At 65.4% G+C, this 14,289-nt stretch overlaps 4 protein-coding genes across 4 annotated transcripts; 2 read left to right on the top strand and 2 right to left on the bottom strand.

The window, feature by feature from the left end:
- Positions 1-2,688: 2,688 nt before the first annotated feature.
- EMIHUDRAFT_97959 (hypothetical protein) lies at positions 2,689-4,377 on the bottom strand (the record flags this gene model as incomplete). The annotated part of the gene is made up of 5 exons (XM_005790440.1): positions 2,689-2,720; positions 3,394-3,498; positions 3,567-3,765; positions 4,145-4,216; positions 4,282-4,377. 5 exons carry the CDS (start codon positions 4,375-4,377, stop codon positions 2,689-2,691), a joined length of 504 nt encoding a protein of 167 aa, XP_005790497.1.
- Positions 4,378-5,804: 1,427 nt separating this feature from the next.
- Positions 5,805-7,451, top strand: EMIHUDRAFT_97960 (hypothetical protein; the record flags this gene model as incomplete). The annotated part of the gene is made up of 2 exons (XM_005790441.1): positions 5,805-7,053; positions 7,195-7,451. 2 exons carry the CDS (start codon positions 5,805-5,807, stop codon positions 7,449-7,451), a joined length of 1,506 nt encoding a protein of 501 aa, XP_005790498.1.
- Positions 7,452-8,257: 806 nt separating this feature from the next.
- Positions 8,258-9,723, bottom strand: EMIHUDRAFT_351649 (hypothetical protein; the record flags this gene model as incomplete). The annotated part of the gene is made up of 3 exons (XM_005790442.1): positions 8,258-8,786; positions 8,877-9,218; positions 9,285-9,723. Coding segments are annotated over 3 exons (1,186 nt in total), but the record flags the coding sequence as incomplete, so codon positions are not given.
- A 113-nt stretch (positions 9,724-9,836) lies between these two features.
- Positions 9,837-13,164, top strand: EMIHUDRAFT_448976 (hypothetical protein). The gene is made up of 4 exons (XM_005790443.1): positions 9,837-10,703; positions 10,842-11,182; positions 11,252-11,582; positions 11,916-13,164. Exons 1-4 carry the CDS (start codon positions 9,957-9,959, stop codon positions 12,948-12,950), a joined length of 2,454 nt encoding a protein of 817 aa, XP_005790500.1. The 5' UTR covers positions 9,837-9,956; the 3' UTR covers positions 12,951-13,164.
- Positions 13,165-14,289: the final 1,125 nt, after the last annotated feature.

Below are 14,289 nucleotides of genomic sequence, written 5' to 3' on the forward strand. Positions count from 1 at the left end.
CCACCTCCCACACACCACCACCGCCCTCCGCGCGTCCCCGCACGCCGCCTCCGCGCCCCCACGCCCCCACGACGACCTCCCGCCCCGCCCTCCCCGCGTCTCAGACCCTTGGCCGTGCTCCGCTCGGGGAAACTCGGCGCCGCCGTCGCGAGCACTGCTGCCAGCGCAGCCGCCGGGCGACGCGACAGCGGCGAGCGGCCGGGAGAGCCTCTCCAGTGCGGGTTGGGGGCGGCGGCGGCGCTCTGCGGGTGGCGGGCGAGCTGCTGGCCGGCCGGCGGCGCGTCTCGACTCGATTTATGGGCCGCCTCTCGGGCGTGCGGCCCGGGGCCCGTGCGGCGCGCGGAGATGGCGGCGCGCTCGGCGCGCTGGCGGCGGTGAAGCCTCCCAGAGTGGGCGCTGGCTGGCCAAGGGCGTCGGGCGGGTGCGGGGCGGCACTCGGGTCGCCGGGACGGGCCGTGGTGGCCCGTGTGGCGTTCGTGAGGGACTGTTTGGGCGCCCCGGCAGCCTCCAGGCCGGCGTGACCAGGGCCGGTCTCGCAGCGGTTTGGGGCTGGCCGCGGTGGGGTATATGGTGCTTGTTTGTGGTCCTCGCACCACCCACTCACCACTCCCGGCCGACGGGGCCTCGCGGGGCGTCCTCGTTTGCAGTTTTAAAGGCTTCTGCCATCGCTCAGTCTCGTCCCAAACCATGTGCTCAAGCACCGTGTTGCCTCGCAGTGCTGCGTTCGGTCCGCATCGGTGACTTCATCGGTGGCAACGGGGGTGGCAGAGGGTGGAATGGTTGGGTAGTAGGGCTAGAGGGTTGCTCTACACTTAGCCTCTGCACAGCGAGCGAGCGCTCAACTTACCCCCGCACGGAGCCGGGCTCAGACTTAGACGCTGTATGGTCGGGGGCCATGAACTTAGACGACATAAGGCCAACTCCGGGTAAAACCCGGGTATACCTGCAAAAGTCCAGGTTTACCCGAAAATACCTGGACGCGTCCCGACCAACGTATGCCGCGCACGACGCCATATCGCCTTCTCCCAGGGCCAGTGCGCTACTTGCGGCGCGCAATTCCTGCTCAAGTACGCGCACCGTACCATGTGCTGCCGCTATGCGTGCCGTAAGGCGGCTGCGGCGAAGCGGCGGGCGCGGCATGCTGATGGCAGTGCGGACGATGCGGTTGCGATGTGTTCTGCTTCAAGATCGTGGCGGTGCTTGGCATGGATATGCACTTCTGCGATCCCAATCAGCTCATCGCAACGAAGCAGCGCAACAAGCTGGCTGCTGCCAACAAGGTCCTATGCTTCCTACCTTCACGCGCGGATCGTTCAAAGAGGACCAGCATACACAGGCTTCTCTGACATGCGTTTGTTTGAGCTTGAGGCTATTTGTGAGAAATGTTTGGCTAGAGATTGCGCTCAAGAAGCAGCAACGAGAATCGGAAGGGGAGGATGCTAAGCGGCGATTGCTGAGGCATGAGGAGGATCGATCCGGATTTTAGTAGGCGCCCGCCGCAGGCGAAGAAAATTTGGGCGGAGCGCCGTACTGTATCGATCACGGTGGGAGCCTCTTGGCCCCCCAGGCCGTGCCACGGCCGACTTAGCCGATGTAAGAGGCTCCCGCTGATCTTAGACCGCGCAAGCACCCCAGCGTGCTTAAGCACACTTAGACCCGCTAGGCGTCGAGGCTCAGAACTTAGACTACTACCCAACCAGTGAGGGTGGGGTGTGGCGCAAGAACGACCTCGACCCGTGAGCCCTTGCTTGGCATGCCAGCAGGGGCATGTCATGCCTTGCCAGGAAGGCCGGTACTTCCACCTCTAGTCTACGGTCTAGTGTCTAGAGCCCTGAGGCGGCGAGATTCAGCGAGATTGCTGCGATTTGCCGGCTCTCGCGACGGTCTCACCCATGCATCTGCTGCACGAGACAAGGCGCACTCCGGGCGCTGTGGAGGGCGCAAAAGCGGGTTTCACGCCGCACATCCGACTAGAGAGTTGTAGTCCGAGGTCCGTACTACAACCCCAAAGTCGGACATTCGATGTCAATCGCTCGCGCGCGCGCCGCGCCGTTCTGTCCCCGCGCCGCCGCACCCCACGTTGTCTGCCATATGCGACGTCGTCGGGGAGGGCGTCGTCGCGGGCGCCAACGTGGTCATGCGAGCCCCTACGGCTGTCCAACGTCTGGGTGGCCAGGGGCGGGGGTCGAGCCGTGAGTGCTCCGCCGGGGCGAGCTTCTGGGTCCATGGCACCGCTGCCGGACCCGTCCGAGAGCCTCTCCGGACACGTTCGCTCGATGGCCTAGTTGGCGGCCGATATTCGACGACAAAAGCTCCGGACGCCGCGGCCAAAGATCAACGCACAGCCCCAGGACTCGTGGTGGGTGTGGGGTGTGCCTCACGAGGCGGAGAGGCCGCGTGAACTCCCGTAGAAGCTCGCGAAGTGCGGATTTGGAGCGCCGCGCCGGACCTCCGCCGGGGCCCGCCGGGGCCACGGGAGAGGTCAGAAATCGTTTTGGGGGTTAGCCTACTCAAAGCGGTCACGGTCCCGTCCAGTTTGGTCCCTTGGCCGGCCCTGGACCGCTCGGCACCGCGCGGGAGTGCCGATTTTTTTGAAAAAGCCCCAAATGCCAAAAGCAAAATGTGTCGTGAAGAAAACCTAAACCAGAGATTGCAGTATGCAGATGATAACCCCTCTAGCATTGTTTCCTAGATGATCACTTGAATGACGATCACGGCGCCTGCGCCAAGGGATCGATCTCGATCCCTCACCATTTGCGCGCGCACACCTCGCCCCACGCGCAGGAGACAGGACGCGGCGGTGGGTGCGCACAAACTCAGGGCCATGCCCACGACAGACTGGGCGCATATGGCACGCAGAGACCGATTGCAGCTTTGTAGCCCGTGTCTCGTCACGACTCCGCCCTCCCCTTCCCTCGCCTCGCTTTCCGCCGCTTCCCCTTCTTTGGCGCCTACGTGGAGATCGCCGAGATCGCCCCTTTCGCCGAGAGAAGCGGGGGGAGGGCAGGCCACGGTGCACACCTCTCTCCTCCCGACTAGTCCTGGGTCATCTGGACGCTCCTCGGCTCATCTAGGCCAATCTCGAGGAAGGAGCAGCTCGTCTCTCGCCCGAGATACAACCGAGATACAGCCGAGATACAATCTCGAGGAAGGAGAAGCTCGCGTCTCTCGCCCGCGTCGACCACTCACGGTCTACCCTCGACTGTATCTCGGCTGTATCTCGGCTCCGCTCAGCTCCTCTCGGCTCCTCTCGGCTCCTCTCGACTCCTCTCGGCTCCTCTCGGCTCCTCTCGGCTCCTCTCGGCGCACCTCCTCGGCGTCATCGCCGCCGCTCTTCTTGGGCTGCACCGCCTGTCCACGCCAATGCGGTCTGATTAGACGCAGCCCACACACCGCGCGCCCTTCCCCCCTGCTCTGACGCCGTCGCCTTCTCCTCCTCCGCCGCCTCGCCCGCCGCAGCCTTGTCCTCGGCTGCCTCGCCACTACCTCTCGCCGCGCCTGTGAACAGCGTCTCTTCACGGCTGGTGTGAGTGGGCGATGCTTCGCTCTCCCCGCGCCCTGCGCACCCGCGCCGCCGCCCGCGGCGGCTTCCGCCCCCTTGCCGCCGCCCTCGCTGCCGCCCTCCTCCTCCTCCTCCTCCTCCTCCTCTCCCTTTCCTTTCGCCTTGCCCTTGCCCTTGCCCCGCTTCCTTCCCATGCCCTTCCCGCCCTTGGCCACCCGAACCGCCGGCTTGGCCGCCGGCTTGGCCTCCCCCTCGGCGCCAGCCTGCAGGGCAAGGCGAGGCGCGAGTCCACACCCTAACCCTGACCCTGACCCTGACCCTAACCCCAACCCTACACGGGTGGTCTGTTTGGTGGCGCGCTAGGTGGTTGGGGCGAGGAAGTGGTGCGGGGCTAGGGCCAGCCCAACCCGCACTCCACGCCCTGAGACAAGACTCCCCGCGGCGTTGAAGGTGCAAGGGGAGAGAGAGAAGGGTGCGTACGGACGACTGTGCGTGCGGCGCTCTCCCCGAAGGTGCATGCTGTTGACCAGGTCCTAACTAAGCCGGCGCTCGACGTCGCCTGTCGAGTTCTGTGTCGAGTTGTCCGAGAGTGTCCGAGAGTGTCCGAGATCAGTCCAAGATCCATCGCAAGCAGCCCGGCACCTTCGGAGGCTTTCGCGGCGGCTCCGAGCCGCGTCCAATGTGGGCGTGCAGCAGCTGGTGGTGCTCGGCGACCTGTCCACACGGCGCGGTTTGAAGGGCGCCGTTTGTTATGCCGAGCGAGGCCATGGATCTGAGACCTGCCGCTGAAGCTCCGAGAGCTGAAAGTCGGCGTGGTGGCCGCTGGTGGCCTGAGTGGCGGAGTGGAATGAGAGGCGAGTTTTACAGAGAGGCATCGGTGGGAGAGAAATCAGCCCGAAGGAGCGGCTGGAGTGCACGAGACCGTGCCTGCTGGAGGAAGAGGAAGCCGACGGCGCCGGTGAGGAACACAAAGCCGCCGACGAGAAGAGCAACGCAGATCGGGAAGAAGGGAGCAGTGGGAGGCGTGTGCGTCACGACGACTGGCGTCGAAGCCTTCATCGGAAGTTCAAGCAAAACTTCACAGCGACTCCCGCGAGGACAAAAGAATTCTTAAGAGACAAGCCTCTCTCACAGCACACTGGCACGACAAAAGAAGAATTTTACCAGGCTCCCTCGCACAACACTGGGCACGGGACTCCCTAGGGTGGGCGACGGCTAGCGCATCACACTCCTCTCCTTAAAATCCCTGTGTGGTGGCGGCGTGCCGTCCTCCCATCCCTCCCTTGGGCTGTCTGTTTTCTTTCTTTCTTTCTTTGGGCACGGGACTGGCGCGCACTGGCACTAACACAGAAGAATATCCAGTGCGCACCAGTGTCCCTTCGTCCTTCCAAAATCCTGCTCGTGCAGGTGGGGATCCTGTCCTCCTCCCCCATCCCTCGTTTGCCTTTTTCTTTTCTTTCTTCTTCGGAGGTGGGGGGGGCGGCGCGGCGCGGCTCCGAGATAGCGCGAGATGGCCCGAGATTGCGCGGCGCGGCTCGAGATCGACCGAGAGATCGCGCGGTTCTGCAGCACCTCGGCATATCTCGGGCTCGGCGAGGTGGATGGGTTGGGCCGCAAGTTGGGGGCGAGGGGGCGACAGTGCTCAGTGCGGTAGATCGGTCAGCTCGGGGCGCAAGAGGTGGCCTGTGAGCCATCCGGCTTACTTACTCGACCGGCTTACACACACCCTGCGTTCTCGCACATGGTCATGGAGTGCGAGGCACCTCGATCCTGTACCGTGCGTGTTTGTTATGACCCCCCCAATGAGCTGGATGCACTCGAAGACTCGCTCTACATGTACATGTTGCGCCATGCGGAATCGACCCTATCCAGTGCTCAAGTGCTCAAGGTAACTCGTCTATGTGGTCTGTCGCCATCCCAAACTGTAATACGCGAAGCTCAAAATCGCGGCTTTATTTACCGCGAGAGAGCAACATTTAAGTTTTGTTTTAGGTTGTGGATGGAACATTTAAGTGGATCCAAGTCGCGCGCGGCTCCAAAGGAGATTGCCACCTCGAGAACCTCGAGAGACTTTTTTTTTCGCAGAGGGCAAGATTAATACGCGACATACATTAATCTTGCCGCAACAGTAATATTACGCGACAACAGTAATACGACAACAATGAGAGATAGGTGCTTACTAAGCTCTAAGTACGTAGAATGAGAGCGAGACTCAATGACAACATTTACTACGCGCGACAACATTTACATTTACTACGCGAAGCAGCTCCAAATCGCGACCGCTTTGTCTGGGCAGCCACATATGCGGCCGCGAGACTATGCAGTAGTAACGTTGGCGCTCACCATCTGCGTGCACGCCCTCCCTGATTTCCGGCCCGTTGAGAAGCGCGAGGAGGTGAACAGCAAAATCTTTCCGACAAACGCTGTCGCCGACGCAGATGCGGATCAAGGGGAGAAGCATGAGAGGTACCTGCCCACAGCCAAGGCGACGAAGCCCAAGGCACACCAGGCTTTTGGAAAGGTCCCCGCCGTCCGTGGGACGCCCTGCTCCGCTGCTTGCGAAGGCGACCCGAGTGCAGAGGCGTGTGCCTCGTGCTGCCGCTCGGCGCCGCACGAGATTGATTGGCATTGCGGCGGCGACCAGCCGGTCGGATGCTGCTTGGGCGAGTGGAAAGAGGCGTGCTGGGACGTCGGCTCGGACGAGAACAACGGCCACGCCTGCAACCAGTGCGGACCCGCACGACCTGCCTGCTCCGTGAGCAATCCGTGCGCGAGCGACGCCTTTTGCAACTTTGACAACGGCGACAGCGGCTTCTGCGAGGCGTGCTCTGATTGCACGAGCGCCGGATCCACGTGCGACACGTGCGGACTGCCCGCTGCCGGCGCGAGCGACTGCAACAGCGCGTGCGAGCCAGCCAGCTCCAGACCGACGGCCACCTGCGTTTCCAGCATCTGCAGCTGCGAATGCACGCTTCATGCTACAGCGATTCTTGATCCTGATGAGTTCTTTACGGATAATTTTGCGGAATGCCTTGAGGAGTTCCTTGCCGCACCAGTTTGTGATCCCAACCAGAAGAAGTCCAAGGCATGCGGCAACGGTCGCCGCCTTGAGGCTGGCGACTACACCCTCTCCCTCGGCCAGGCGCTTGCCGCCGTCGAGGAGCTGGGCGGTGATCTCAACGCGACCGCCACGCACAAGTTCGCCTTGCTCCGCGAGGAGCAGTGCGACCGCCTAGCCGCCTTTGCCGACGAGGAGGAGAGGGAGGGCCACGCTCATCTTCCCCGCCTGAAGCTGGCGGAACTCGTTGGGGAGGACGGCGCTAGGCAGCTCTTCGCCTTCTTCAAGGACCACACGGAGGGGGCCCGCATCACCAACATATTCATCCGCAAGATGCGCAGCGATGTTGGTACCCACCTCAAGCTCCACAAGGACACCGACACCAACATCCTCAAGGTCTACCTGGGCGGCGAGTTTGAGGGCGGGGAGAGCATCGGCGTCAACGAGCAGAGCGGGCTGCAGGTCTTCCCAAGCACGAAAGGGTCCGGGCTGGGTAGGGAGTCTGTGCCCGGGCGGTGTCCGGTGTGGAGTCTCTCTCTGATCCCACCTGTGATGTTGGGTGTGAGGTTGTGGCGGCTTCGAACCCAAGGGGGGGAGCTGATCCCACTCAGTAACCAACTCTCAGGGGCAGTAGGTGGGCGAGCTTCAAGCGCGCTCATCTCGAACGACAAGGCGTCGCTACGCGCGGTCTTCCGCGGGGGGAGCGTCGTCGACGGGTGCGGGACCGCGGCGCAGCCAGCGCTGCGGCGATGCCTCCGGCTGTTTGCGGCGGGCGGCTTGCTGCGCGCCGAGATGGCGAAAAACTCGTCTCGTCGCACACCAAGGGCTTATGCTCTGGCGAGATGTGAGGCGCATGCGCCCAGGTGCCAGGAGGGGAGGGGGCATGTGTAACGACGCTGCTAGAGATGCCTTTCGGGGCCCAGAGATAAAACTTCTGATGCCATGCGTGACCTAGTAGTGTCCCCAGCTATGGGCGTGTCCACGTTGGAGCCAGGTGTGGTGTGGGTGCGAGAATAGCTCCGCCGTTCATGGAGGCAACCGATGCGAGTGTCGACTGGTGTGTGTCGTCGTGGTTTGGTATCAAGAATACTCACTCACTCACTCGGTATCGGGTTGCGGGCAAGAGAGCCCTAGCCCTGGGGGATGCGCGTTCGCAGGGAAGGTCGCAGGGATGGGCCGTAAAGTAAACACGGTTCTCCGATTAGCTCTGCGCTGCGGGTTTCCCCTAGCAGCGGAACGCCCGGCGGAGGCGGCGGAGGCGCTGGATCGGGCCGCTGCCAGCGCGTCTCCCGCGTGCTCGTGTTAATGTAGTAGGCGCTGCCGTCCGGCGCCGTCGCCTCAATCCAGCCGTCGGCAAGCGGCGGTCAAGCCTGGTCCATGGCCGGGCAGGCGCGCCGCAGGCGAAGCGCTCTCGCGGCCTTGTGCCCTCGTCACGCTCGGCTCGGCTCGTTCACGGGACCACGTTTACCTGCCCTCACGTGGGCTCCGTTTACCTCTACCTCCGGCGGTCTGAGACAGGCTTACCTTTACCTGAGGCCCCCCACGCCAGCCCTACCTCTACCTGCGCCCCCGCCGCGCCCCGCCCTCAGAGCCGACACCAACGTGCCAAGCATTGAAGAAAGGAAAAAAGGCTCGCCAAACGCCGTGAGCGGCGAGGCGGCGCCGCGGAATGCGCCAGTCCGTGCAGAGCGTTTTGTGCACACGCCCGCACAGATCACAGATCACAAAGCCGCAGGCGAAAGGGCGCATGTGGCACACGTGCCGGGGGGTGGGGCGCGTGGGGAGGAGTGCAGGAGTCCAGGGGTGGGGTCTGGAGGCGCTTCAGCCAAGGCGTGCGGCGCGCGCCAAGACGTTGAAAGGGAACCAAAAGTGGTCCGAGCCGCCCGACGGGTGCTCGAGCTCCGCCGCCTGCAGCTCCTGCGAGATCTTGCGGATGCGCAGCCCGGCGCCGCGGTGCCGCTCCTCGAAGTAGTCAACCATGTCCTCGTTCCATTCGACCGCCTCCGAGGCGCCTGGCGCGCGCTGCTCGCACGCCTGCTTGACCTCGCCCATCTCGCCGCAGATGCGCACCGCCATCTCCGCCTTGAGGTCGGTGTACTTGACGTTCGACGCGGACAGGCGGACCAGCCGCTTCTTTGCGCGCGGCGTGTCGTCGCAGAACTGCACCTCGCGGAAGGACTGCGCGTAGATGATTGCGCCGCGCGGGTGTCCGAGCAGCAGCGGCTCCTACAGGCTCGGGCGCCACCCCGCGTGATCTGCGGGCAATCTCGCCCAATCTCGGCCAATCTCGGCCAATCTCGGCGGCTCCTTCTCGACCACGTCGACCAGGAAGGCGCGCGTCATGCGCGGGAAGCGGATCAGAGAGAGCAGCTGCTCGAGCTCGGCCTCCGACGGAGCGGGCTGCTGGTGGCGCGCCCACGCAACCATCGCCTGGAAGGCCGCGTCCTCGCTCTCGACGTTCAGGTTCATGTCGGCGAGCAGCGTCGCCAGCCGGGCGTGAGGCAGCGAGAGGAAGAGCGACTCCGGGCTCGACTGCAGCTTCTCAAAATCGCGCGTCGCCGACTCCCGCGCGTGCTCCTGCAGCTCGGCGAGGCCAAGCCGCTCGGCGAGCTCCCAGATCGCGAGGCAGTTGGAGGGCTGCAGCCGCTCCTTGAGCGCCTGTCGCATGCATTCATTCTTCACGACGAGTGACTCCTAGTGGCTGCGCCGCAGCCGTTTGAGCGCCTGGGTGGTCGCGCGCAGCAGGTCCTCGACCTGGAGCCGCGACGCCGCCTGGAGCAGCTCGGTCAGCATCGTCTCGGGCAGGCCGCACTCGCCGGTGTACATGAACTCGAGCGCCGCGCCGAATACCTCGGGGGACATCCCCTCGAGCTGCGCCGGACCGCCGTTCCGCTCGCGCATCACGACGCCCGCGCCCGAGTAGAGGCCCGCAAAGTAGCCGCTCGCCGCGGCGAGCACGTTGCGATGCCCGCTGAACGTCTCGGGGTCCACGACAATGGTGCAGTCGCACAGCGTGCCCTGCCGCCACTGCTCCACGAGCTTTGGCGGGTACCGATGCCCGCCCGAGACGGTCACCTTGAACGCCGCGTCGCGCGAGGGGCCCGCGCCGTCCGGATCGTTGTGCCGCGAGCGCTTCCGCCGGGAGCGGGAGGAGTCGGACATGTGATTCGGCGGCTTTCTCTTTTTCATGGTACTCGCAGAGTGTGGGTAAACGAAAGTACCGTATTCGGTACTATCAAGAAAGACGCCGAAAAAAGTCCGACCATCCACGACGAGCCGAGGGTGGTCGCTTTGCGCGGTGGGTTGCTTGGCTGGAGAGGTTGTTTGGCCGCTCCCTCGTCGCACGTCGCTCGCGCCTCGATTTCCCTCGACCCCGGCCGTCCCCCCGTTTCCAGCATGCAGGGCGCTGCCCAGGGCGCCACCGCTCAACGCGTGCCGAAGCGCCTCCTCGATGATGTGTGGCGCGTGCGCGCCACCGACGACGACTGCTGCGCAATCTGCCTGGAGGCCCCGGCGCAGCCGCTGATTTTGCTCTGCGGGCACATGTTTTGCCTCGACTGCTTCCAGACCTACGCCACGCACGCGCGCGAGTACGACGACGAGTGCACGCGCTGCCCGACCTGTCGGAGCCCGCACGCGCCCCCGCCTGTCGGCCAGGTCGAGGCGGAGCAGGTCGAGCGCGGCGATGCGCTCTTGGCGCGCGCCATGCGCATGGATCGGAGCCGCCCCAACTTCTTGCCGCTCCTCGAGGGGGCGACCCGCTTCTACGTCGCGGCGCTGGACTTGCACCCGTACTGCTCGAGGGCGCACGCCATGATCGGGTGGTGCCGGAAGGTCGCAGGAGAGGACTCGCTTGACGCGTTCGAGGACTCGGCGCGCGCTTGCCATGGCGCTCTGCCCGCGTTTGCCATCGTGACCCTGTGGAACCAGACGATCCTCGACTGGCTCGGAGAGAGCGAGAGCGCCCAGCGCATCGAGCTTGTGCGAGCCGGCGTGCGGGCTTGCAGCTGGCCGCAGGCTGTCCAGCGGGAGGCGGCGGGGACGGAGCTCCCTGTCGCGGAGAACGCCTACCGCAAGGCCTGCAGCGCCTTTGAAGACCTCACCTTGCCTCGGGTGCGCGAGCTGCTCGAGAACTTGCTGGCGGTCTCTACGCGCGGCGGCTGCGGCAGCAGCAGCGGCGGCGGCGGCGGCAGCAGCGGCGGCGGCGGCGGCGGCAGCGGCGGCGGCGGCAGCAGCAGCAGCGGCGGCGGCGGCAGCAGCACTACCACCCTCTCGAGGCAGCACTACCACCGCATGGTCGAGCTGTTTAGCCTCGTCCCGATCTATCTGCCGCTGATCGCAAACATCGTGCGCAAGCGCATCACCGACGCTGGCCTCGCGCTGGTCAAGAAGCAGTCAGCCAACGCCGAGGGCGACCTGATGGCGTACGTGCAGGAGCTGCTCGACCTCGACGGCGTGTACAGCGAGATCATCGGCTCGACGCCAGGCGAGGGCTACTTTAACGGCGACGCGACGTTTCTCAAGGCGGCGAGGGAGGCTTTCGAGGTCTTCGTCAACAAGGACATCGGCATGAGCGCCACCGCCGAGCTGCTCTCCACCTTCTGCGACAACCTGCTCAAAAAGTCGGGCGGCGGAGGCGGCGGCGGAGGCGGTGGCGGCGCAGGTGGCGCAGCTCCCCCCGCGGGGCTGAGCGCTGCCGAGGAGGCGGCTGCCGATCGGCACCTCTCTTCGGACCCCGAGCTGCGGCGGCTGTACCAGTCGGTGGTGGGTGGCGGGGCGCTCTCCACCGCCGACTTTTGGGCGCAGCGACGCGGGCTGCTGCGGGCGGCGATGCAGCGCGAGGGCCTCTCGACCCGGCGGCAGCAGCCCACCGACGCGGAGAGCTCGGCCGCCACGGCCGCCGCCGCGGGGTGCGAGCAGCCGGAGGCGAACGCCGCGACGGTGGCCTTCACGCTCACGCCGGCGATGATCGCGCGCATCTTTGAAAAGTACCCGAGGGTGCAGCGCTCGTTCCTCGACAATGTGCCGCACAACCTGTCGGAAGGCGCGTTCTGGCACCGCTACTTTCGGTCGCACGCAAAGAGGGAGGCGAGGCTCCGCGCCTCAGAGGCGCGCTTCCGCCGACCGAACCCTCCCCCTCCCCCCCCCACACCACCACCACCACCACCACCACCCACAGCCCGCCCTGCCCTCCCTGCCGCCACCTAGCCCACCGCCACCAGTCCAACCCCCACCCTCGCCGCCCCCACCATGCCCACCGCCGCCGTCGCTGCCGCCTCCATCACCGCCCCCCCCCCCCCCCTCGCCGCCGCCCCCGTCCCCCCCTCCGAGTAGCTCTCGGACGAGGCGCTCGAGGACAAGCTCGAGAAGGTGGTGCGGCTCTTTGGCTACCTGTCCGACAAGGACATCTTCGTCGAGTTCTACAGGAAGCAGCTCGCGAAGCGGCTGCTCCTGGCGCGCTCAGTGGGCGCCAGCGCAGAGCGCTCGATGATCGCCAAGCTCAAGCTGCGGTGCGGCGCGCAGTTCACCTCGAAGCTGGAGGGCATGGTGACCGACATGAACCTGTCGCAGGACATCCAGTCCGCCTTCGCCGAGCACGTCAAGGACAAGGAGCTCGAGCTCGACACCGACCTGACGGTGCAGGTGCTCACCACCGGCTTCTGGCCACAGTACAAGTCGGACGAGCTCAAGCTGCCAAAGGAGATGCTGCAGTGCGTCGAGACCTTCAAGGCCTTTTACGACTCGCACACCTCGCACCGCCGGCTGCGGTGGGTGCACTCGCTGGGCTCGGCGACCGTGGTGGGCAAGTTCACGGCCTCGGGGAAGAGCAAGGAGCACGACCTGCTCGTCTCCACCTACCAGGCCTGCATCCTGCTGCTCTTCAACGAGGCGGACTCGATGACCTTCTCCGACATCCAGGGCCACCTCAACCTGCCCGCCGAGGAGCTCAAGCGCTACGTGCTCTCGCTCTGCGGCGGCAAGTACAAGATCCTGACCAAGGACCCGGCCGGCAGGGAGGTCGCGCCGACCGACACGCTGAGCTGCAACGCCACCTTCTCCGACCGCCACCAGCGGATCAAGGTGCCGATGATCGCCCCCAAGATGACGCAGGAGGAGAAGGACGCGGCGCTGAAGCAGGCGGAGCTGGAGCGCAAGCATGTCGTCGAGTGGGCGATCATCAAGGTGATGATGCGCGAGAAGCGGGTGGAGCACGAGGATCTGGCTGAGCAGGCGCAGGCCTGGATCAGAACGAGGCCAAGCACGGGCTTTCACATGGCGAGGGATTACTTCGACGCGATGGTCGTGGACCTCATCCGCCGGGAGTACCTGGAGCCCGAGGCTCCCGAGCGTCCTCCCGGGAGTGGCAGCTTCTACAAGTACCTAGCTTGATGGCTCCAGCGGTGGCCTGACTGACTGAGCATTACGATCCGTCCGGACAGCATTCGCCGCTGACGTACGTCACGTCGAGACGGTGGAGGTCGAGGGCCTCGCGTACGAAGTTGTGGACGGATCCGATCTGTGACGTACGATCCCGTATATACGTGCATGACGGAAATCGCTTGGCGTAGATTTCCGCGGTTTTTTGTGTATCATATCGATTACCCGCACAATTCAAAACGCTTTCTCGTCCCTCTTTCTCGTCCCCGACTATTCTTGACCGCGAGAAAGCGTTTTGCCACGACCCGCTTTGCGCCGCCGCCCTCAACGCCCGATACCGGTTAGAGCCGGCGGAGCGACGGCGGCCCAAAGGTGCGGCCGCCGGCGACCTCACACGGCGTCAAGCGCCGTAGAGACGGCCTCGAGAGCCGCCACCAGGTGTGCCACGACCGCGGCCGCGAGGCTCGTGGCGATGGGTGCGCCAGACCCGCTTTGCGCCGCCGCCCTCAACGCCCGATACTCGATCAGAGCCGGTGGGGCGACGGCGGCAGAGTTGCGGCCGCCGGCGACCTTCCCCTCGACCACGCCGCCGACCCGTCGACAAGCACGCGTGGACTGCCATCGAGAAGAAGGAGAAGGAGGGCGGCGCATCCGGAGCCCGCGGGCGCGGCGTGGGCGGGCGCGGGCGCGGGCGGGCGCGCGGGAACCCCGCCAGCGGAGGCGGCAATGCCTCTGGCGCTCTGGCGGCTCTGCAGGCGGCGCGCGGCGCGCCCCTCGCCGGTCTCCCGCACGCTCCTGAGGGCCGAGAGGGCCGAGAGGCGGGGTCGGTGACCCGGGGGCATGGGCGGTGCGGCCCGCGCCGCGCGCGGGCGCGTAGCAGCCCGTGAGGGCCGAGATCGGGTCTGTGCTTCGACGTAGCATGGGCCCCCGGAGGCCCATCTACAGCAGCGGCGAAGTGAGCGTGTTTGTGGTGTTGGTGTGCCGTCTGAGCTTGGATCTGTGACTAAAGCCGCTTACCACTGATGGATCCCCACCCGAATAACACACAGTGAGCGCCCCAGCACTTCACTACGCCCTCCGCGCGAAATCGCTAGTGGTGCTTTGTGGCAGCACATTGTGCTTTGTGGCAGGCAGCACGGGTGCGGTGCCCGAGCGAGACCGCCCTCACGGCCGCCTGCCCGGTGCGCACCAGGCCGAGATGAAGAAGCACGTGGAGCAGATCCATGCGCCTGACCCTCAAACGAGCCCCCCCCAGGGTTAGCTATCCAGCCCGCAGCCCGTCCCGAGCATCTGTCACCGACAGTGCACAGCTTTTGCCCCGCCGCATTTCGCCCGCCGCAAAAAGGGGGCG

Source organism: Emiliania huxleyi (genome assembly GCF_000372725.1).
Source record: "Emiliania huxleyi CCMP1516 chromosome Unknown EMIHUscaffold_12, whole genome shotgun sequence".
NCBI classification, from domain to species: Eukaryota; Haptophyta; order Isochrysidales; family Noelaerhabdaceae; genus Emiliania; species Emiliania huxleyi.